Genomic DNA, 24,441 nt, shown 5'->3' with positions numbered 1-24,441 from the left:
CTTCATGTAAACGCTCACCTATTTTGTCTATCGTACAGACTTTCAACCCGGGCTGAACTCGACCCGGGTTGAAATTTCTCATGTAAACACAGCCTAAAGTTGCATGCCGGCAAAGCAAGAATGGACCTTATGCCATTTGTACAGATCCATGAAATCCCTTAGACCCGGTAGGGTGTTGAATGTGCAGAACCCTATTTTGTTTTCTGCTATTTCCACTAAGAAATGGGGCCTGACGGCATTTCATACGAAAACCTTTTTTCTGACAAAGATCTAGGTAGTCATTAGTTCTAACAAAAGCGAAGAAGCTGGAAAAGCGATTGTGGTCATTAATTATGACGCCTAAGGGGTCGTCCGTATTTTTCGAAAAATTAAAAAATCGGTCCTCAGGCAAAAAGGGGGTGGGTGGTCAAGAGTGCTGGCAGAATTTAATTTTTTGATTTTTCGTACTTTTTTTGCTCCCGTGACTTTCATACACTTGTTGCACTGATACAAGTATATAGCTGACTGTGTACTGGACTGGAGACGTAGTGTAGGATCGATTGTCGCAAACACCAGTATCTACTATGATATACATGACTTTTCATGTAGTTGTAGGACGGTGCATGGCCGTGACGTCGGTAGACCTACTACTCACTGGACTTACATGTACCAAGAGTACATAACCCCCCAGAGTGTGCAACTCCACTATGCATGGGTGCTCTCCCGACAGAATTTCGAGTTGACATCATTTCGATGATGCAATGCGCACTGTACACGGATTATCAGACGAATCCGGAACCTGTGGTTGACCGAAGCCGATCGACCCTGTACAAATTATTGCAAAGAAAAACGTGTGATGCGTTGACACCCGTACACATGTTGTAAATCACTGGTGCAAGGAGCAATGCGTCATAAAGAATGACGTCAACTTGAAATTCTGTCGGGACAGCAGGGTATGTGGGAGTTGCACACTCTGGGGGGTTATGTACTCTTGGCAGTCTTGCATGTACATGTAGCTACTAGTACTTGACACAGGTGCAGTCAGAAAACATGGGGCCAGGAATTCTTATTTTCGAGCTGGACATCGGTAAAAATCAAAAAATTAATGGGAAAAAATGAGGGGTGGGTGGCCGTGGGTGGGTCAGAGGCAATTTTGCACGAGGACGGATTTTTTAATTTTTCGAAAATTACGGACGACCCCTAAAAAGGTCAAATGCGCATGCCTAGCACACAATGAACACCCTACGGGGTCTGCGGGATTTCGTGGATCTGTACAAATGGCATAAAGTCGATTACGATCTGCAATCTGTTTGTAGTACCAGCAAGAATGTGCTGTACATGTACCGTATTTCCTCTGTTGCTGTTTCAGTTGCGGTCATGTAATTATTATCATTATTATTATTACCGTAAAATCCCGCCAGAGCGCCCCGTCTCTCCCATCCGTCCCTCCTGACTTCTTGTCAGGGACGTGATTGATTGTATCCTCGCATGACTCTGTCGCAGTCTGTGATGCCGTACTGTACTCCAGACGCGTGCTCAACCCCGTTGGAAATAGTGCCCACCCTCTTGACCAGGGATCGCACAAACTCTGCGTTTTGTCGGGTCTGTACGACTCCTGGCTCTTGATGACCTTTGGTCGGTGTACGAGATGCACGAACAGTTTTCGTAGGGTGCGTACTTTTTCATGTAGCACTGAATGCGGCAAGTAGGACTCGCCCATCCGCCCTCCCCACCTGAAGCGTCGAGGAGATAGGGGCGCTCTGGCGGGATTTTACGGTATTATGAAATGACCCAAAGGCAATAAAGTTATTATTATTATTATTATTATGTTGCTAAAGAAAGGTTCAGCGACTCATTTGTTTCATACGAGATGAGTCAATGAGTCGGTCTGGCTTAGAATCTTTCGCTGTAGAAGAAATCTATTTGTATCTCCATTGGAGAAATATTTGTATTCAATGGATATAAAATAGGATTAAGACAAACTCACAGAACAAATACCATCACTGCATCAGTCCCTTGGTGTTCGTCTTAAAGAGGTTTGACTGGATATCATTCATACTCACCAAAAGATTTGTAACATTTTATTATTATGGAGTGCCTTGTTTATCTCTCAGTACCTCCAACCATAGCCTGACCCCTTATATCCTCAGGATCAGTGTAGTTGTTGGAACGAGGCGTCGCACTCAAAGTATTTGTTTACATTTTAATACATGTTTATTGTTCCTCGTTTGCTGTGTTGTTTTAGACATTCGTGGACTAACACTTTGAAGACATTAAACTACATGTACTTCCAAAAGTTGTATCGACATCAACAGGATTACGGTTTCCGTGCATTATGATGCAAGATGACCTTATCACGACAACCCATGACTACAAATATAAACACAGAATCAACAAAAACATGTGCGACACGCACCTGGTTACATTTCTCAAGTAAATCTGATCGAGGGTGTGGAAATCTGAAATATCGGAAAGGCAAGACAATTTTATGACAGTCATGAAATTCTGCAACATCCACAAAATGACCTGAGTATAAAAAACGTATCACCACCACTACCCACATGTTCCCCCTCAGCTCAGAAGAACATGATCATGCAAGTGCCATTTTCTGCAAGAAAAGGCTTGCACATCAATGCGTATACCGGTAGTACGGTATTGATATGATGGAGAGGCCATCATTTAGGGGCCGGTCACACTGAGGGAAATTTTGAAAATAATTCGTGGTTACCATGGATAGTTGCCGCTGAGCGGGAGATTTGGGAGATTTAATCCACTCGATGAAAATCAGCTCGAGGCCCCGCTTTTCCGCCGAAGATTATAATCATCCGCGGCTTCCACTGGATTTCTTTGAGTTTCCTTGTTTTTTTTATTGCGTTCTGAAGTGGAGCGATACTCTAGAGACTGTGCTGATGCAGCTCTGGCCCAGGAGCGGGGCTGAGAGACTGCCAGAAGCGAGTGGTGACAAAAACATTGCTCCCGTGAGTGAGATTATTTTCATTGTGCGTATGCAGTGTGGCCGTGATGAAAAGCAGAACAAATTATTCCCGGGTTATAATCTGAGGATTAGCTTAGGTCATTCCATTGCATGCTTTGTGACATAAAATCAAAAGAAATTATAGCAATAAAAACTGCTTTATGGCAGTTTTCTAAAAAACGTTATTGTGTTCTAGGGTGCGTTTGGTTGGTACGATCTAGAACAGGCTCGAACAGCTGGTGCACGTGGAGCAGCCTCATGCCAACCAAACGGTACTCCAGAAACAGAGCATATTTTTGTGAAAAATATGCCAAACTTGGCGCATTCTTCAAAATGTGTATGGGTCACCATGGTCACTGTGTACGGTACGACGAGTCCAACCCAAATGCGTATGCACGTGATCATTTGGGACCAAAATCGATGTTCCCGCCAGGTTTCACTGTGAAAAAGCGAAACTGCTCGGTCTGCTCCGGCCTCGAGGCCGGAGCAAGCAGAACATGTTCTGGCCGACCCAGAACAGGTGCAGTCCCAACCAAACGCGCTGTTCTGGTGAATCCTGTTCTAGTTCGTACCAACCAAACGCGCCCCTAGTCCATGGACCCCGTCTAAAAAGTAAGAAATGAACGAAATGTGATAGCCAAAAATTAAAATTTCACACAAAACCTCACAATAATCACAACACTTCGTGCTTTGTATAATAGAGAGGTTAAGTTTCAAAACACTTTTCTTGAAATGCTGCTTTCAACACTTAACAATTTTTACATGCATGCATGGGGAAGAGTATCACGAGGGGAAAATGTCTTCTAGCTTTTCATTCTGTGTGTGATTATTGTGAGGTTTTGTGTGAAATTTTAATTTTCGGCTATCACATTTCGTTAAAAGTAGAAAGGAAAAGGACATATGGAAACGAGTTAAGAGTAACTCTCCACCACTTTAACTAGACACTATGTATGTATGTATGTATGTATGTATGTATGTATGTATGTATGTATGTATAACTCATAATCACAAGGTGATCGTAGAGGCATTAATCAGCGAGAGAATTGTGAATGATGTCTCTGAATCCAACTCTATCGTGTGCTGCATGAGAGAGAGCATGCAAGGGAAGACCCGTCCAACTTTTAATGTTAGAAATCCATGATGTTGCGGGCCTTCCTCTCGGTCGAGATCCAGGAGTTGATCCTTGCAGGAAGGGCTTGGAGAAAACGTCATGTCTCGTAACATGGCCAAACCACATCAACTTAAATTTCTTGACTTCGTTCGCTAGCCGCATCCTTGCTCCGATGATGTCATTGATTTCTTCCAGGATAGATTGGTTGGTACGCCGGTCGTGGTATGTTACTCCTAAGAGTCGGCGGAAGCATTTCATCTCGAAGGATGAAATTCTTCTCATTGATGAGGCAGATAATGTCCAAGATTGGCATCCGTATAAAACAGTCGCTAGCACAATAGACCTAACAAAACGAAATTTAGTAGGCAAAGAAAGTGGTGGCGATTTCCAAATGAATTGAAGCTCAATGATCTTTTGCTTCCCTAGTGCTAGGCGTCTTCTTATCTCCACATCGGACTTGCCATCCGACGTGATTACGGCACCTAAGTATTTAAACTGGGAGACCTCTTCTATTCGCTCATTGCCTACTTGAATGCACCCCAGAGATACTATATACAGTCAGAAAGTGCAACAACTAGGCACAAAACTGACAGAGTACTGAGACATTCGACGTCCTGACACCTAGCTTCAACACATCTCCGTAGCGCTAACCGACAGCCTTCCAACTTGGAAGGTTCAAGGTTATGGAAAGACCAAAGAGGGGAAGGCAAGCGCAACGAAAACGAGCACAAGCTACAGTCCCAACGGAACAAAGAATGTCGATTGTCACTGGACGATGACGAGACCAGTAGGCGATTTGACAAAGCGGTCTAACTACAATTCGAAGCAGCAAAGCAGCACACCACCCAACTTGGGTGGGTCAAAAATATCAAAGATAAGCCTTCCCCTCTTTGGTCTTTCCATAATAACCTTGAACCTTCCAAGTTGGAAGGCTGTCGGTTAGCGCTACGGAGATGTGTTGAAGCTAGGTGTCAGGACGTCGAATGTCTCAGTACTCTGTCAGTTTTGTGCCTAGTTGTTGCACTTTCTGACTGTATATAGTATCTAGTTAAAGTGGTGGAGAGTTACTCTTAACTCGTTTCCATATGTCCTTTTCCTTTCTACTTTTATTATTGGCTCAATACCCGAGTTTCACATTTCGTTAATTTCTTACTTTTTACATGCATGACCTCCGAACCCTTTGCTATGCGGACCACCAGCACTGATCAGATGCATTGTACACAATGGTGTAGCCTACATACTAGAACTGTGATACAATCATGCAGTTATACTCCTTCCTCCGAAAGGATGCCAAATTATGCTTCAAATTTTCAACCACCAAATTATGCCAATAATTATGCCGGCATAATCCGCCGGTGCCTACAAACCGCGCGAATATCATGGTGACGTACCCAAATCAGCAAAACTTTGTCGCATCGCTGACTTCTTCTGTGAATGGTATTTCGCGAGTTCGCATCGCACGCATCCATCGCAGATCGCGTCGCATCGCGTGTCGCATCGCAAAAAAGCTTCTGTGAATCCCGCTTTAAGCGGGATTCACAGAAGCTTTTGACGCGATCTGCGATGGATGCGTGCGATGCGAACTCGCGAAATACCATTCACAGAAGAAGTCAGCTTTGCGACAAAGTCTTGCAGATTTGGCTACGTCACCATGATATTCGCGCGGTTTGATACAACTTGTACAAATTTATAGGCAACTCTTGAACCTTTGTACAACTTTGCTGTAGAAAAGGTCAAAATCGTACGCCAAATCGCTTGTCGCATCGCAAAAGTTGAGCCAAGCTCAACTTCTGCGATGGCCTGCGATGGCCCAGTTGCGTCAGTTGCGTGGGGTCCGCGATGGTTGCGATTTGGGGATTTCCCGGTTTCGCGGCTGTCGCATCGCGTGTCGCATCGCAAAAAAGCTTCTGTGAATCCCGCTTTAAGCTTTTTTGCGATGCGAAATGCGATGCGACGCGATCTGCGACGGACGCGTGCGATGCGAACTCGCGAAATACCATTCACAGAAGAAGTCAGTGATGCGACAACATCTTGCTGATTTGGCTACGTCACCATGATATTCGCGCGGTTTGATACAACTTGTACAAATAATTTATAGGCAACCCTTGAACCTTTGTACAACTTTGCTGTAGAAAAGGTCAAAATCGTACGCCAACTCGCTTGTCGCATCGCATCGCATCGCAAAAAGTTGAGCCAACAAAAAAAAAGCGGCTCAACTTCTGCGATGGCCTGCGATGGCCCAGTTGCGGCAGTTGCGTGGAGTGCGACATGGCTGCGATTGGGGTTTTCCCGGTTTCGCGCCTGTCGCATCGCGTGTCGCATCGCAAAAAAGCTTCTGTGAATCCCGCTTTAATTCATAAAATTGGTTGACACCATGTCACATGTCATCCATGAATTGAGAATTGATTGTTAAAATTCACACTTGTAAATTTCACTGTTGTTGCTCTTAGTGTTATTTCTCTAACTTAGATTTTCTATAATAGTTCAATTTTTGTTTCAGTGTCCTTTAGTACAACGATGATTCCTGATGAGTGTTGTACGAAAACTTGTTTGAATCCCTTTCTTTCGTTACACAATTTCTTCACATTTTTTCATCGTTTTATTGCACATTGTCTCCACAGTTTTACAATACATGAATACAGTGTACACAAATGTCGATCCAGCTTGTATTACTGATTGCGGTTATCAAATTGTTGTCTCCTCGCCGTTTGTTCAAATAATAATAAAAATATTAACTGGTTTGAGGGAAAGAGACAAACGGGAAAAGTCTGAAGAAAAAATTGACTGTCACCACCAGGACTCGAACCAGGGACCCTCGCTTGTAGCCAGCGATGCTCTAACCACTGAGCTATGGTGTAGTCGTCATCCCAGCAGAGGCCGTTCAATATTTTCTTCAGACTTCGTAACTCACACTTCCTGTGAATCCACACAGGCGGGTGGGACGCAGCCCTCACTGTAACCCACACACTTCACGTACAAACTAGCACGCGGGGAGCCCCAAGTCATAAAATATTAACTGGTTTGAGGGAAAGAGACAAACGGGAAAAGTCTGAAGAAAAAATTGACTGTCACCACCAGGACTCGACCCAGGGACCCTCGCTTGTAGCCAGCGATGCTCTAACCACTGAGCTATGGTGTAGTCGTCATCCCAGCAGAGGCCGTTCAATATTTTCTTCAGACTTCGTAACTCACACTTCCTGTGAATCCACACAGGCGGGTGGGACGCAGCCCTCACTGTAACCCACACACTTCACGTACAAACTAGCACGCGGGGAGCCCCAAGTCATAAAATATTAACTGGTTTGAGGGAAAGAGACAAACGGGAAAAGTCTGAAGAAAAAATTGACTGTCACCACCAGGACTCGAACCAGGGACCCTCGCTTGTAGCCAGCGATGCTCTAACCACTGAGCTATGGATAATAAAAACAAAATAAATAATTATGACCCAGGAGCCATTTCAGGCCAGTTCACACTCCGCAACGATCAGGTCGGCTGAGCGGTGCTGGACGATGGCAACGTACTCTCCGTAGACAACTTTCCGTAAGTGGAGTGCAAACTCGCGAATTCACGGGTTTTTCCCGCCCACTTACGTAAAGTTGCTCAACTTTACGTAGTGCGGAACCTCTCTATAGCAGATCACCTCGTACATTCCCAACAAGGTCGAGCAGACGAGCACGCGTCCGCAGTGCGATACGGCATCACACTTCACAGAGGATTCTCTCACTTCCCTGACAAGAAATCAGGGAGACCGCGAGTAGGGGTGCGCGGATTATGCTCGCACGCACCCGATATTATGCTTTCGGGCATTTCCCGCGGAACTTCGAAAGTATTCTCCCAAAACATCGAAAAAATTCTCCAGAATTCCCCCCCAAAAAAGAACCCCAGCACGAACCGTGCCTTGCGCATGCTCTTTAGTATGCAAAATGGACGGTCAGGCACGTGATCACTGCATGCAGGATCTTGTTAGAGACTTTTATTACAAAGCACGAAGAAGTGTAAAAACAACAGAAAAATGATAAAGCACCCATTTTGATAATCCAGGGGATGGCCCACGCCTGGTACTGCCACTGCATTATAAATCATACGTAATGACTGATAAAAGGTGTGAAGCAAACTAATAACAAAAGTGTAAATGAAAATTGCTGTTAGACCACACGAATGCCAAGTCACACTGCAAGAGCTAGTGCCCTGGAATCACTGCCTCCGCAGCAACAAGCCGAGTTAAGTATCAAGAGCTCATTGACGAGTTGAAGATGCTTGGCATTGCTGACACTGCACTTGCTTGGTTTGCAAGCTACCTGACCAGACGCGTCCAGCGAGTAAGAGTAGGACAAGAGCTAGGTGGGGCCCGCCCTTGCACAAGAGGCGTCCCACAAGGCTCCGTGCTCGGCCCACTGCTATTTTGCATTTACACCCGTGATGCACCACAGTGCTTCCAACATGCATTGAATCAACTTTATGCCGATGATATCACACTCTATATCAGGCACAAGTCCATCCAGATCATCACAACCCAGCTGAGTGCTGACCTTGCCGCTCTGGATCGCTACCTAGATCAGAAGGGACTGGTGTTAAACCCTTCCAAGACTCAGTTTGTCCTGCTCAGGCGACCGGGCAAGGAGCTGCCACCTGGCACCGCAGTCAACTGCCGGGGCACTTCCATAGCCCCATCTGCTTACGCTCGGTACTTAGGAATACTGGTTGACGAACATCTGTCTTTCTCAACCCAAGTGGATGCAGTATGTGCAACTGTCAATAGGAAGGTCGGAGCATTTGTCCATGCAAAGCAGAATATCAGCATTTTTGGCAAACGACTTTTCTATTTATCGATCATTCAGTCCACATTTGAGTTTGGCAGCACTGCATATATTCATTGCTTATCACAAACCCTATATGACAAGCTTCTTACTGCCAGCCGCGTAGCATTAAAGAGAATATTTTCGTTGGATAGAATGACTCCCACCACTCTTCTATACAGTCATCTAACTTGTACGCCCTTGAGAAACGTCTCAACTTCAAAACCTATGTATTTGTTTACCGCTGCCTGAATGGACTTGCTAGTCCTCTTCTGCGAGACCGCTTTACCTTGCGCGCCCATGGTGCTCGCACTGCAGCCACCACCCGTGGCCAAGTCTCTGCTGCTCTTGTTCTGCCCCCCGCTAACACCCGATATGGCTTTAGTGCAATTTCTTATTTGGGCGCTGCCAGGTGGAATACACTTCCACCGGCTTGCCGCATGTCTAGTTCACCAGCTGAATTTCGCTCATCCATCAAATTATACCTAGGGTTCCCTGTAAAAAGGCGCTGACGCCTGTTGGGAATTCCCTAGTAAAAGAAGAATAAATAATAATAATAATAATAATAATAACAAGAGAAGCAGGGGTGGTAGAGTCGACAGAGACCTTGAGGCTGCGGGATCCACGGAGACACATGACGCTGCATGCAGGATCCGAGTACACTACATGTACATGTACTAGATGACTGTACACAGCTACTATGATCTACTCACTGTACTCAGGCTGCGTCCATGGATGCGCGCTTGTTCTCTGTTCTCAGGGCCTCTGGCAGGTCAAAATGGACAGAATTCCCCCAAAACTCTTCTGAAGGTCAATGGATCTGGCAAAAGATCGATAGAATTCCCCTAAAATTCCCAAATTTTCTCAACGATAGTATTCCCAAATTATTCCGGGAATAATCCGCGCACCCCTAACGGCGAGGGGCGTGTTATTATTATTCTCGTATGTGACTCACGACGGCAGAACTGACTGTGCACATGTGAGCATGTGTGTGTGAGAGTGGGAAAACGAAATGAAAAAGAAAAACAGAGTCTTGTAATAAGGACGTTTAGCAATGCGAAAATTCGAACTTTTTGTGGTGGTGATATTTCGCGAAAATCTATTTCGAAAAAGCTCGAAACTTCGAAAACTTGGACGCGAAGTTGCAGTGATTTGCGAAAGTAACTTTCTCTTTCCTCGGTACGCATTTGACTACAGGGAGTAGTAATTTTACAGCCCCTGCTTGAGACTGAGCTGCATATACGGTACGGTACTATAAGATACAAATAACTTCGAGAAAAAGTCATTTCGCATCCAAGTTTTCGAAGTTTCGAGCTTTTTTTCTGTACTCATTCCCAGACTCGAATTTTATACGGAGTGTAAGTGCAAAGTCCACTGAAGTCTTGTACCGTAGCGGAGTCTACTCTTGTGGTAGCTGTGGCCAGTGGTGTTGCAGGGCCCCCCTCGTACTCGTGGTCAGAAAGGAGGGCCAACCCACGGCCACATGCCCAGGCCTTCACCATTCCGCGACTGTCGAAATACGCATCGCGAAGCATTGCCGTAGGCGAAAAGCACCGCGGTGCATGTGGGGCTCGGGCTAGCGTGACTATTCAACTATAAAGAGCTGAATTTGCAGTTGGCAAAGCATCATTTCGCCACCTTCGAGATTGACGAGAACAAGTATCTTTGGCAATGGAGCCAGGACGAAGATGTCCGCGTATACGCCAGAGTGCGAAGAACGCTGCACTGTCTCAACTTGTCACAGGATTGCTGCTGCTGCTGGTGCTAGGATTCGTGCAAGGTGACTTTGGTGCACCACTGACGTGTGACCCAGCGTTGTCGTCATACGCTGGTATCCAGTCATGGCGTGCAGACAATCTACCTGGTAAGCACTTGTACACTCCAGTGTCTGTTACTAGTAGTATTCGGCAACCTCGGGACCGGCCATTGTTGCATAGACGAATAATTCTAATTTCAGAAATTTTCGGTGCTCAATATTTTCGGTATGAGAGCAACAGGCTAGGTTAGGTGAACAGAAATTTTCGGTACAGAGAAGCAGTTCCCTATTGGATTATGTGTGTTAGTGTTTGTTCGGTGTATTGGAATTTTAGGTATGAAACAGATGCGCCGAAAGTACCGAAAGTAAAAGTACACCGAAAATTTGTGAAATTAGAGTACATGTATTGTGATTCGCTATAATCACCACGGGAGAGCATACCACCCTGATTTTTTGCAGCCGGGAGCGGAAATCGTAGGGCAGACTGCATTCAACAAAGTTTGGATGGTTCGAGAACCTTGGTGTACTAAGGTCACACTTAGGGCCTGGTCAGACTGCCGCAAATTTTGGTTGCCTGACGAAAACAGAAAAGCGTCCAGAAATAGAATTTTCACTCTCCCCACATGTGTAGTGCAATCGCGATTCAAATTCTGGACGCTGTTCTGTTTTCGTCAGGCAACCAAAATTTGCCGCAGTCTGACCAGGCCCTAAAGCAGATTCACAGAAGCTTTTTTGTGATGCGACACGCGATGCGACAGGCGCGAAACCGGGAAAACCCCAAATCGCAGCCATGTCGCGGCCCACGCAACTGCCGCAACTGGGCCATTGCAGGCCATCGCAGAAGTTGAGCTTGGCTCAACTTTTGCGATGCGATGCGATGCGACAAGCGATTTGGCGTACGATTTTGACCTTTTCTACATCAAAGTTGTACAAAGGTTCAAGAGTTGCCTATAAATTTGTACAAGTTGTATCAAACCGCGCGAATATCATGGTGACGTAGCCAAATCAGCAAGACTTTGTCGCATCACTGACTTCTTCTGTGAATGGTATTTCGCGAGTTCGCATCGCACGCGTCCGTCGCAGATCGCGTCGCATCGCTTGTCGCATCGCAAAAAAGCTTCTGTGAATCCCGCTTTAGCGTGGTCTTTGACAGGACACAATCTCACACAATGCGACCGCGAAAGACTGTCCCCGTGAATGGACCACTTGCTATTTGTAGAGATCCATGAAATCCCGTAGAATCCCGTAGACCCGGAAGGGTGTTGAATGTGTGCTATGCATGCGCATTTGACCAATTTTCGTGTCGTAATTCAATGGCCAGCAATTGCTTTTCCAGCTTCTTCAGTTTGGTTAGAACTAATGACTAGCTAGATCTTTGTCAGAAAAAGGTTTTCGTATGAAATGCCCCATTTCTTAGTGGAAAGAGCAGAAAGCACAATACGGTCCTGCACATTCAGCATTGGGTATATATATAAATAAAAATTAGGGGAGGGAAAAAGAAAGAGTAGCAAAATGAACAGCAACAACACCTCCGTAAAGAAAGATAATAGAGAGGTTCTGCTACACGGAACTACGTACCAAACTCCGTGTCAACTGCAGTGAAGTTCGACACAGATTTTTCGTATGTTGCACCGGTTCTGCTGTATGTAGCATGCTCGAACCATGCACGAACACCCCGCCACATGTACTCTGTATGCTCACTTTTCACACGGAGTCCGGTCCGTGTGAAGCGCGCTTCACATGGAAAACGGTATGACAAAATCCGTATCAAACTAAATCCCGTACCGCGGTGAAGTTTCCATACGTACTTTGGCACGTTTTACCGTGTGGCAGACCCTCACTAATGTCAAATAAAAACCGTGGAAAACAGAGAGAATACAATCATTATGCGGGCTTTCAGCATCAAGATTTCCGTTGAAAATTGTAAAAATTATTAATAATTATGTCAGATTCGAATTCATTTTAAATTATCTTTCAAAAAATGCCATAATATTTCTTTTTGCTGATCTACTCGTGTCCTGTATGCTGGTTGAGAAGCCCAGGAATAATCACTGGGTACGGAACTTCACCTGCCTCGGTGGTTTCCGACCATCGCTGTCCTCCATCTTACTGGTGTTTGGAGAGCGAATACTGCAAAGGCTCCAGCGATGGCAATTCTCATTTTTGATTCGATCCTGAGAAGATATCGCTCCTACAACTTTGTCCAGACGTCAGCCGCCACTACTGCACTAGTAGATATTGACAGCAGCTAGAGCAGACTGCACACTTCTTGTCGTGCAGACTGTGACAAAAATTTGGCGTGATGGTCATTGCGCGGACTTTACTCGCTGTTTTTCTAAAAAATCAAGGTTTATGCGACGTCAACGCGGAAGTTGTAAGAAAATGCGATTCATGTTCGATTATGCGAAAAATTGCGCGGCCGCGTAATCGTGTAATCCACGGGGGACAGGAAAAGATGAGGTGGTGTGGCGCGCTCCCCTTACTTTGCAGCACAGGTTGTAACAAATGTTACCGTATGCCAGCACCTAGGAGGTATATTCGATAACAGAAAGCCAGTCTCGGTTATAAAGGCATGGGCTTTATAAAATGTGAAGAAGAGGTTGGTGCGCCTTCCGCGTTCATTGAGGAATTGTGTGTTGCTCACTACGTGGAAGCTTGTGCTATTCCTGCCGACTTTTTATAAAAGAAATGATATTTGAAGTATTCGGATAATGAGACAGTCTGAAATGTAAAATAGAAGAAGAAAACACATGGAAATGAGTTATGAAGCAACTATCCACGAATGTAACAAGATTTGGTTTGCACACTGGAGATGTGTTGGACCTAGGTCTTAGGTCGCTGAATGTCTCCGTAGCTTGTCAGTTTTGTGCCCTGTTATCGCACGTACTGACCGCTTATTATCTTGTTACATTAATGGATAGTTGCTTCATAACTCGTTTCCATGGGTTTTCTTCCTCTACTTTATATTTGAAGTATGTTTTGTAAAAGTGTACTTATTAGTATACTAACAAACTTGCAGCCCAGCAGGAAGGGTGAACATGTTAGATTGAAATTTCTGTGTGGTCCTTAACTTGTATGACATGGCGTAGTAGGTGAGTCGTTTTGCATCTAAAATAGCTAGGAAAGCAGTGGTCAAGATGTCTTATGAATCTTAGGGAGTCCATACAATCTCGGTCGTGCAGAACTAATAGGCTTCATTCTCAGGAACTCGGATTTTGTAATTTCCTCCCGCAGTTTGAGTTTCTTAAGATATGATACTAGGTGTGCTTCCACTGTGGCTGTTCTATCATGCATGGAGACAGGGCCAATAGAACAGCCACAGTGGAAGCACACCTAGTATCATATCTTAAGAAACTCAAACTGCGGGAGGAAATTACAAAATCCGAGTTCCTGAGAATGAAGCCTATTGGTTCTGCACGACCGAGATTGAAAGCAGCGGTGTTTCGAATATAAGGCCATACGGTGACATACGGTTTATGACTGTGATAAACGAAAGTCTGCATTACTTGATTGTAGGCCAGAATTTTTCACTTTTTCAACTTTTCTTAGTATTTCTTGCGGTCGCGACTAGGGATCAGGATCGAGCGAGGTATTCTTGATTTCCTCAAAACAACATAAAAATTATGCCATAACGGTCACAGTCAGCGAAGATTCTACAGTATACCGGTACATGGTTGCCGTAAATAACCGCCAGAGCGCCCCGCCTTCTCGTCCTTTCGTGGTCGTATTGCGGAGGTGGTGTCCTGTCTGTAGGTCATACGACACGAACTTTGTACACATAGTGCACGTTCGGTAGACAATCCGTACCTTCGAGTGGGCACGAGCGCCACACAAAAACCTGCTTAGTGTGACCTTAGTACACAAACGTTCTCACACCGTTGCACTCTGCGATACGATTTTCCTTTTTTTTCTTTCTTTTTTTCAAGTACTATAGTGGCTTGTGTGGACCAGGGAGCCCTACACATGCACGTGTTATAGGAAAAAAACTGCTTTTAATATGGCAGCTTTCGAAAAAACGTTATTGTGGTCCAGTCCTGGGTCCTTCTCCTATAGAACATTTACGACATTGCTTTCCAAACCGCCATGGACCCCATCTAAAAAGTAAGAAATCAACGAAATGTGATTGCCGAAAATTAAAATTTTCTTTCCCTGGCTGTAAAATCAAGGTGGGGCGCTCTCGCAAGACTCTGGCGATACTTTACGGTAATGCCCGGCCGCACTTGAAAAAAAACACATAGCTTTGTCGGTTTGTGATGTGCGCTCTGATTTCGCGTACGTAAAAAGAAACTGGAACACGAGGCGTGTCCACTGGGAGCCCAGCAGACTAATAGATTATGTAATATAGAGGTACTGTAAATATACAAAATTTCCGCGCTGCAAAATTTAGGCACTTCACGTTTTTTGACATTTCGGCGGCGATTTATTTTCGGCGTGGGGTAGAGGGCACGGTATAGTGCGACAGATGCTGTGAAAAATTTCATCGGCGTTTTAATTTAGGTGTTTTGGGTCGGTGCCGAATATAGCCGAAATTAAATAGCTGCCGAAATTTTGTATATTTACAGTAGGTGATATGTGGGTATGGAGGAAATGCTATGTACTAACGAATTATGCATGCTTAACTCGGATACTGAGCCAATAAATATAATTAAAATAGAAGAAATCACATGGACTTGAAGTGTGTCAGAACTGGGTCTCAGGTCGTTGAATGTCTCAGTAATAATGTTGTGGTGATATTGTAGCACCTTTCCCTGCATGGGTCTTGGCACTCAGGCTGCTAGTGCTACTGTTCGCACCCTAGGCCCTGCACTGCTGTACCTCTGGCGCCTTGCACATAACACATTCACATGTCACCTTTCAAGCCGCCTTTGCAGCCAGCTTCCCTTTAAAAGCCATTGCGTTTTACTGATGATTCATTCTCATCTTTCGAAGAGTTGGTCTGCCTTGAGCAGGACACAACAAATGTCATGTCAGTTTTGTGCCCTGTTATCGCACTTCCTGACTGCTTATTATTTTGTTTATACAGTCGTGGATATTTGCTTCATAACTCGTTTCCATTTGATTTCTTCTATTTGAATTATGCATGCACGCTCATTAGAATCTTTTCGACCGTCGTTCATCCTATGCAAGTTTGGGCCCAATTGGCCGAAAGATTGCACTTTAGCGGTTGCTGTGAAGCAAATGTACAGTTGAACATCGATTATCCGACCACCTCTGGGCAGACAACTGTGAGGCGGTGTTCAGATAAGGCAAATGTTCCGGATAAGAAAACACACTGTAAATACATGTACATGTACATTGTAAATAGAATAGAGTGCTACTTTTCAAAATTTTCGTATTTTTGAATGGCTCACTACATGCACAGTGCGTACTCTACGGCACGTGCGCCCAAAAAAACTGTTACGGATAATCGAATGGTCGGATAGTCGATGTGCGAATAATCGATGTTCAACTGTAATTGCAAATGGTCCACTTGTACTTGTAGCCAGCTGTAACTGTATACCTGTGCCGTAAAGTACCGTTGATCCGCCCTCTCTCTAATTCCCGCCCCCTAGGCCCTGTCGATTTTCTACATGTGAAGCGACTTAGGGGTATACAACGAAATACGATGTTGAACTGACGCATGCACTGCAGTACACAATACGTGCCAATCCAGGATGAAAATGTGCACAATCCAGCACATTGAGTCTGATCCTCTACGTTGTTGTACATCGTACTGCACTTGGCAGCCTTGATCTAATTCCCGCCCCCTGGCGAAAACCCAGCTGGGAAGCGACATGGGATCAACGGTACTTTACGGTACACTTCAATTTTAAATACAAACTTACTGCTTGAAGTACTTCAAGAAACTTCAAGAAACTTTACACCGCCTTCCACCCTTCCAAATAATGTTGGACGAGCTGTGCCACTGGGGATGAGTACTGAGTACTACTTCGAAGTACTCCTACATTTTGGCATTTATCTGAATTGTGTTTCACGACTGTGCGATGTGCAAAGCAGTACAGTCCATGCAGAGATGAGAGTATGGCACAAGGAATGTTTGTTGATCAGGTTCGTGTACCTTACCTGTTTGATTCTTGTTGATCCAGTGTCGGTACACAGCCTATATCACAAAGCAGTGACTCACCACACTTACCTTCCTAATCTACTGGCCTACGAGACAGTGTCACCAGATTCAACCACCAACTCAGGCTGTGACACTGACGGACCGGAATGTACCTTCGGCCTCGCTAAGGTGCAATTAAACGAGACGGCATTGCAGATAGTGATGAACTTAAACAGGACAGCAAGCCTGCAGAGTTGGTGTGCAACTCTAACAGGTCACGGAGACGGTGCATACGGAATGTCCAGCTCTGATGTCGAAAGATCCATTACCGTCGGCACTACCAATGCTTTCATCCTGAGGCGGCCATTTGGTGATATCCCGGTATTCTGGTTCAAAATAAGAGATGCCACCTTTGAAGGTAGGGTCTTTAACCATGTGTGCGCACGTGTGCGTGTATGTATGTATGTATGTATGTATGTATGTATAACTCATAATCACAAGGTGATCGTAGAGGCATTAATCAGCGAGAGAATTGTGAATGATGTCTCTGAATCCAACTCTATCATGTGCTGCATGAGAGAGAGCATGCAAGGGAAGACCCATCCAACTTTTAATGTTAGAAATCCATGATGTCGCGGGCCTTCCTCTCGGTCGAGATCCAGGAGTTGATCCTTGCAGGAAGGGCTTGGACAAAACGTCATGTCTCGTAACATGGCCAAACCACATCAACTTAAATTTCTTGACTTCGTTCGCTAGCCGCATCCTTGCTCTGATGATGTCATTGATTTCTTCCAGGATAGATTGGTTGGTACGCCGGTCGTGGTATGTTACTCCTGAGAGTCGGCGGAAGCATTTCATCTCGAAGGATGACATTTTTCTCATTTGTGAGGCAGATAATGTCCAAGATTGGCATCGGTATAAAACAGTCGCTAGCACAATGGACCTAACAAAACGAAATTTAGTAGGCAAAGAAAGTGATGGCGATTTCCAAATGAATTGAAGCTCAATGATCTTTTGCTTCCCTAGTGCTAAGCGTCTTCTTATCTCCACATCGGACTGGCCATCCGACGTGATTACGACACGTAAGTATTTAAACTGGGATACCTCTTCTATTCGCTCATTGCCTACTTGAATGCACCCCAGATCACCACCGCCCTCCGGCGCTGCCATTGACTTGGTCTCGGAAGCATTGATCTGCATGCCTAGTCTTGTTGCACTCGTATCCACACGCTCGGTCAGGTCCATCAGCTCTTCCACAGACGATGCGATTAGATCTATATCATCCGCAAAACGTAGGTTGGTCACGCACATGCCGCCGATACATACTGATCCATCAAACTCCTCGTGCGTGTATACAAGTGTACCGGTAATTACTAAGTCAAATTGTTACTTTACGCTGTATGTACTTAGCCAGGGGACACTGCGTAATACAAAGCGTCCATCACCCCAGGATTGTTAACCCGCCTGTACTATCTATATACATCAGTGCAACAGCAGAGTTTCACATCGCATGGCCACTTCTACACACGGTTACATGGCTTTAACGCATGGATTAGAGAGGTTCCGCACTAGGTAAAGTTGAGAAACTTTACATTAATGGGCGTGAAAAACCCAGGATTTCGCGAGTTTGCACTCCACTTACCGATCTATGTAGAGTACGTAGATAGGGATTTGATGTAGTTGCTCTGTAAGTGGGTAGGGGTACAAATTTATGACTCTCCCCAGATCGACCCGGGGTCGTACACTGCCGCGTTCCGATTTGCCAAGGGCAGCTACATGATTCGAAAACTACGTATGGCGGAACACAGATCTGCATGCAATGTACATCGTTATGTTATGCGGAACCTCTCTACTATTGAGCGAGCACGAGGGCAACACTGACTGGCGGTGTCTGCGGTGACGGCAGATATCGGGTACGGGATTTCCCACCGCACCAGGTCAATAGTACACGCATCACAAGGTTTATATGGACATGGTTTGGATTCAAGATCACCATTTAAAATTCCTCTGGATTCAGCATCAGTACTGCAATGGGTGGCTAGGTGCTACGGGTTAAGGGTGTGGTGGGCTTGGGTTCCAATCTGCTTTTTCCTTTATTATGTCCCTCCGGAAACTTGCGGAGGAATAGTAGAACAAGCAGCAGCCAGCCTAGCGGAGGAATATTGAAAATATCGTGGAGTTAAAGTACTACAAGTGGCAAGGATTATTGAAAATATAGTCAAACATTGCGGAAATTGCGACCCATTTCCAACATAATTATATGGCTTGAAAAGTCTAGAGTAGAATCGATGCAGACATTACCACACACCATAACCGCATTGCACATCGCTTGCTGTGACATTCTGACGTGAATGAAAATGTCAAGTCCAATTTGATCGTTCTACTTGAAGACAAGAAGGCAATGCTGATAATCCGAAGAAAGTTTAAGAAACTTGACCAATTCGCAGCCGATAGACACACATTCGTTTTGCCAGGAACTTGTTCTCCAGATTTTATCAGTGGCTATTTCTGGTGAGTGAAGTTCTTTGGCATTCTCTACAAGTGACTTACAAGCAACTATAGCCAAGGAGCAGTACGGGTAAATAGCATCGCAAGGGGGTGATTATTCCAGCCAAGTGATGAATTTAGCGATGAAATAGCATGCAAGAGGGGAGAGAAAAAAGGAAAGAAAGAAAGAGGTGAGAAAGGTGAACAGTGAGATAAGAGGGGCTAAAATACTCTGTTCAAAGACGGGCACCTACATGGCACTCCATTACTTACATTGTAGAGTATGTTTGATTGGTTTGATCTGGATCCCGATCTATTGCCTGGATCATTCGATTCCTCTCAGGTCAAATCAAACAAATGTGGAGTTGTGCAGGCCAAAAATGTCTTGTTGTCCTCGCCATTCATTTACTATGTCACTCTAGGTGTGAAGTTTTGTATGTAATATTTGTTTTCATGGCGGCATTTTGATGATAGTGTATCAAGCAACAGTAAACGACGACAAAGAGTACACCGGACTGACCGAGCCTCCCGTCAAGGACCGGTACGATAATCACACAATGAGCTGCCCCCACGAACGGTGCCAGAGCAAAACTGACCTGTCAAACCATGTGTGGAACCTGTAGCGTGCGGGGACGCCATTCTCTGTTCGGTGGCATATCCACACAAAGACACGGGCGCACTCCAACAAGTCAAAAGGTGCAACCTATGCAGAATCGACAAACTGACAATATTGAACAATGCCAACAACCCAAAGAGCCTGAAGAAGAAACGAACTAGTGTCAAAATGCCGCCATTACATACAAAACTTCACACTTAGCGTGACATAGTAGAACAAGCAGCAGCCAGCCTAGGCTAAGGTCCATAGCGCATCTCTGCGTGACCATGAGAGCATTTTGACACACTTTATTGTGTTGTGATTGGATAATTAGAAGTTTTTTCCTGGCATTTCGAGGTTCGAATTATCAGGATTCCACCTGTAACAAAAATGCACTCGCACTATGCAAGCAGCAAGTCATGGCTGACATGTGGCCCATGACAGCATGGGTTGGTTCGCATAAGCCAAATCGGCGCCGGGAAGTACTGGCTGTGAGCCAGCTCCCGATCCATTGCACATACGGTTCGAGCACCTGTACAGTTAGATGCCTCGCCATCCGGAAGAAAACCACTGGTTCCCGATGTGCATCATACGTTACGCATACAACATAACCGAGCCTCGCGATCCGCATACCGGTGCATGATTTTGTGTGCAAACTGGTCGAAATATGTACAAAAAGCTTCATCGCATCCGGTTGCACGTGGCTTGCAGAAGCTACATGTAGAATCAGGGAGTTGTACAAACAAATGAGGTCCTTGACCTGCTGCATGCATGTGGATAGCACTCAGTTGAATGTACTTGTCACTTTTCTCTCTTGTTTTTACATATCGTGCACGCTAGTTGTTCTATTTAGGACCCAGAGTCATGTATGTACGATGCCGCCCATTGTGATGTGCCACGTGCATGTACAGTAATGTATGTGTGTTCAGTTATCCGGTTACCTCGCCTATCCGGATATTTTTGTGGAAAACGGATGTGTGCGGTTAAGCGAGGTCTGACTGTAGTACCAAATCTACTACAATATAGTACGAATTGCGCCCTAATGCTACAGCAGGTTAGCCAATTGAAGCTTGAGTTTTTGTTTCTTCAGTAGTTCAAGGTCTTTCGGTGATGGTCACTCAGTGCTGCCTTTTCCTGGAGATCATGAAACTACTTCCACACCTTTTATTGCAGTCTAGTAAGCGATGGTGTCGAAATTATGCATGCAAACGTTGATGAAGTCACACGCATTTTGCCTATGTATCAGTATTGTGTTCATCTAATGTAAACTCACAATGGGCTGGCGAGCACTCTTGTCCGAGCTGGCCTGCTCGCACCAGCCCAGGCTGGAGTTGCCTATACAGTGTAATCACCCCACTACTGGACATCATCGCTGGCATTCAAGTTTTTCTTCTCACGTTATTTACCCTTTTTTGTCCGTCAAACTTATGAACAATCTTAGTAGCTCACTTGAACTTGAAGATAAACATCACCATGATAAATGGTGTCCAAACTGCAGAGTAAAATGATATGCAACTCTCGAAAAGGTTTTCCATCAAACCTGTGATTACTGTAATTTGATTGTTCATTGCATCACCTGTATCCTGCAGAAGCGACTGCCACTTTGACTGCTTGGAAGACCAGCCCCGTCATAGCCTTAATGTGAATGCGACTGTGAAAGGATACCGTTCTGTCAGCATTTATTCTGGGAAATCCTTGGATTGCGCGACATTCACAGTTGCACTGTCCCCCGGTAAACAGGTTCCCGTCACGGATAGAGTGATACGTCTATTTAAAAACGAAACTCTCGTTTCCAGCAGTGACCAGTCAGTTCAACTGTTCTTGCACCGGGACTCATCGCAGCAAGATGTGGCCAAAGTGTGCTTCAATGTCCCGAATGCAAGGCGCGACTCTGGCACCTATCACTTAACAGTGAACTATCTCAATCAGCATAACACTCACTCGTATGTGGAGCAGACACTGCTGCACTCGTTCTATGTGACTGTCAAGCAAGGAACACCTCCAACAGCAGTGCCAACAACAGTACCAGCAGGCAGCTCAACAACAGGTAAGAAGGGTAGCCATGCTTCACACGAGCGTTCCATTGCTGCCATTGGCCAACATACCCTACTTCCCCACATATAAGCACATGGGCTTATAAGTGAAAATTTGCTACAAAAAAGATGTTTTACTGTGTGAACATGTTCGGGTAGAAGCCCATGCGCTTACACGTGCAATAAAGGTTTTGTCTGTGTCCTAAACAACGGTGATAACAATGCTTAGCAGTATATTCAGCTTACGGGTGTTTCACCAATAGTTGGGGGAGGGGAGGAGATGCGCTTATGTCCAGACATAAGCACATGCGCTTATATGTGCGGAAGTACGGTAACCAAGACCCAGCATTCATAGAGAGTGTGCTTTCTGGAGAGTAGAGGAAAAGAAAAGAGCAATACATGGCATGTGGCCTCTATTTTCCTAGGATACAAGAATAATAAGAAAAAAGGCACAAACTTCCGAAAAATGCACAAACTCCTGACTTATTAATTTTCATTCCTTTCTGCAGCTAAATGGGACGTCTCGAGCATTGACGGATCTTTTACTATCGCCATATTGAAAAGCTCTCCAATCATGAATCCACCCCGGGCGAAGAATCTCTGCCAGTCCCTGGGTGCATCACTAATATCTTGGGATATGCTACATAAGGCATGGTCGTTTTCCGCATCTTTCAGCAGCACCTTGTACAGCATGTTTCTCAAGCAGTATATGACAAGTCCTACTTTTCGTTCTCAACCAAGATACTACATGTCCTACACGTCAACTGACAAGTGGCTACGACAATTTTGGATACAACCAACATCCAGTGGTTCCGTTCTCCACAGTGTAACAGATAGCTCATTACCTAATCTTCCTTCATTTATGCTGAAGATAACTGGTGCACCCATCTGTTTCAGTAAGTAATCAATGCTGTTCTTGTTCAAACTGCCTTCAGCAAACAGACTCTTGGATCTTACCTCGCATAGGTTGATATCAATGAAAACGTCCTGGATTACATCTTTTTTGTGATATAGTGGGCAATTACACCAGGGAATGTTTGAAAGCAGGGAGTCGTACAAAGTTTGTACTCTTGCACGACTGGCTGGTGAAAGTACGATAAATGCAGGAAAGTTGCTTTGTACAGGTCTGCTCTCGGTATAACAACTCTCACTTGTACATAAACCTCGCTACAGTCCATTCAGAAAAAGATGGACTTCTAGCTTTTGGCCATAAATGGGTCAAACTTTGAGTTTTTTAGAATTTTTTTCTGCAATCCCCTATGGAATCCTCTTCCAATTATGTTTCTGAAGTTTTTTTTGTCCAAAAAGCAAGCCATAACAAGAATAGAATTTCGGCCAGGTTTTGCCCCAACAGCACTGAATTGGGAAAAACCATAAAAATCCAGGCCGTTTGACCCCGCCTGCAAACGTGCATTGTGCGGTTCGAACCCCAGTTCAGGTACCCTTTCTGGACCCTTTTTCAAATTTCAAATTTCGCAGCACTGCACTGTGTACGATGAAATCACGAAAAATCGCCAAATACGGGAGCTCGCCAGAGCCAGAGCCCATCTTTTTATGAATGGACTTTAGTAAGTAAAACATCAAATCCCGCGCCGGAAACAGCATCACTCCCATACAAATTTTGTTCTACACAACATAATCCTACATAACATAAACCTCGACGTATCACACGCTACGGCGCGGTCTCTGACGTGCGCGCCCTCGATACAACGTAAATTCACGTGCACGGTACGATCAAGCGGTAGCTGTAGCTAGGCAGTTTAGGCCAGTTTAGTCCTACATAACGTAAGCCTCGGCATAACACACCCTCTGGCACGGTCCCTGAGTGCGCACTCTCGATACAACGTAGATTCACGTGCGCGGTACAATCAAGCTGTAGCCGTAGTTAGCCAGTTTAGTTCTATTGTGCATATATTCTGTGGCATTGATGGTATCTGATGTCGATGGTGGTACAGTGTGTATATAGTCTGGGGGCCAGGGGTATTATTTTTGAAGTTTCGTTCCGGGTAAGAGGGCACCAAGTTTTGTCGATTTGAGTGTCAAGTATCTTCAAAATGCTGCAAGATGGTATGCCATTCAATCAAAATTTCCATCGGGAAGGTAATACAATGAAGGTTGAAAGAATTGATGATGGTTGCCATGGCAACACCTCACTTAATTCAAATATACAGGAGAACTATGCGATATTTTGACAAAATTCCTGCTGGATATAAACATATCCAATACGTATAACTGGTTGGCCAAGTTTGACTGAAAACAAATAAACTTCAGGGCCTCAAAGGTGAATTATAAAGTCGGATCTACTGCAACTATACATTACTGTACATACGTATAATTAAATATGCATGCATACACCGACAATTGTATAAATATATTGGTGACCAGTGTACATGTGACATCTATAAAGCCTTTAAGAAAAGAGTTAGAAATGAATAGAGTAGTCTGTGACCAATGGTGATCTAATGGATATACATGTACATGTACATGCCTGAGATGGCATGAAACTTTAAGTTGTGACTGATCAAGCCATCTGTTGTTCTGACTAGTGTGTACATGTACATGTACATGTATGTATGTATGGCGAAGAGGAAAATGTAGAGGGAAATAGAGCACGCCAGAGCAGTTCTCTAAGTACCTATCAGTAGGAAGCAACAAAGAAGAGCTTGT

The 24,441-nt window shown here is 44.8% G+C and overlaps 1 protein-coding gene across 1 annotated transcript in view; it reads left to right on the top strand.

Moving 5' to 3' along the window:
- The first annotated feature begins 10,503 nt into the window (after positions 1–10,503).
- LOC135810867 (uncharacterized) overlaps positions 10,504–24,441 on the top strand; it is a 52,055-nt gene continuing 38,117 nt past the window's right edge. The window contains exon 1 of the mRNA XM_065324278.1: positions 10,504–10,724. Within this exon, the coding sequence (XP_065180350.1) occupies positions 10,532–10,724 (193 nt within the window). The 5' untranslated portion in view covers positions 10,504–10,531. The remainder of the gene's footprint in view (positions 10,725–24,441) is intronic.

Source organism: Sycon ciliatum, chromosome 2 (assembly GCF_964019385.1).
Source record: "Sycon ciliatum chromosome 2, ocSycCili1.1, whole genome shotgun sequence".
NCBI lineage: Eukaryota > Metazoa > Porifera > Calcarea > Leucosolenida > Sycettidae > Sycon > Sycon ciliatum.
This window is presented reverse-complemented; position numbering and strand designations above follow the sequence as displayed.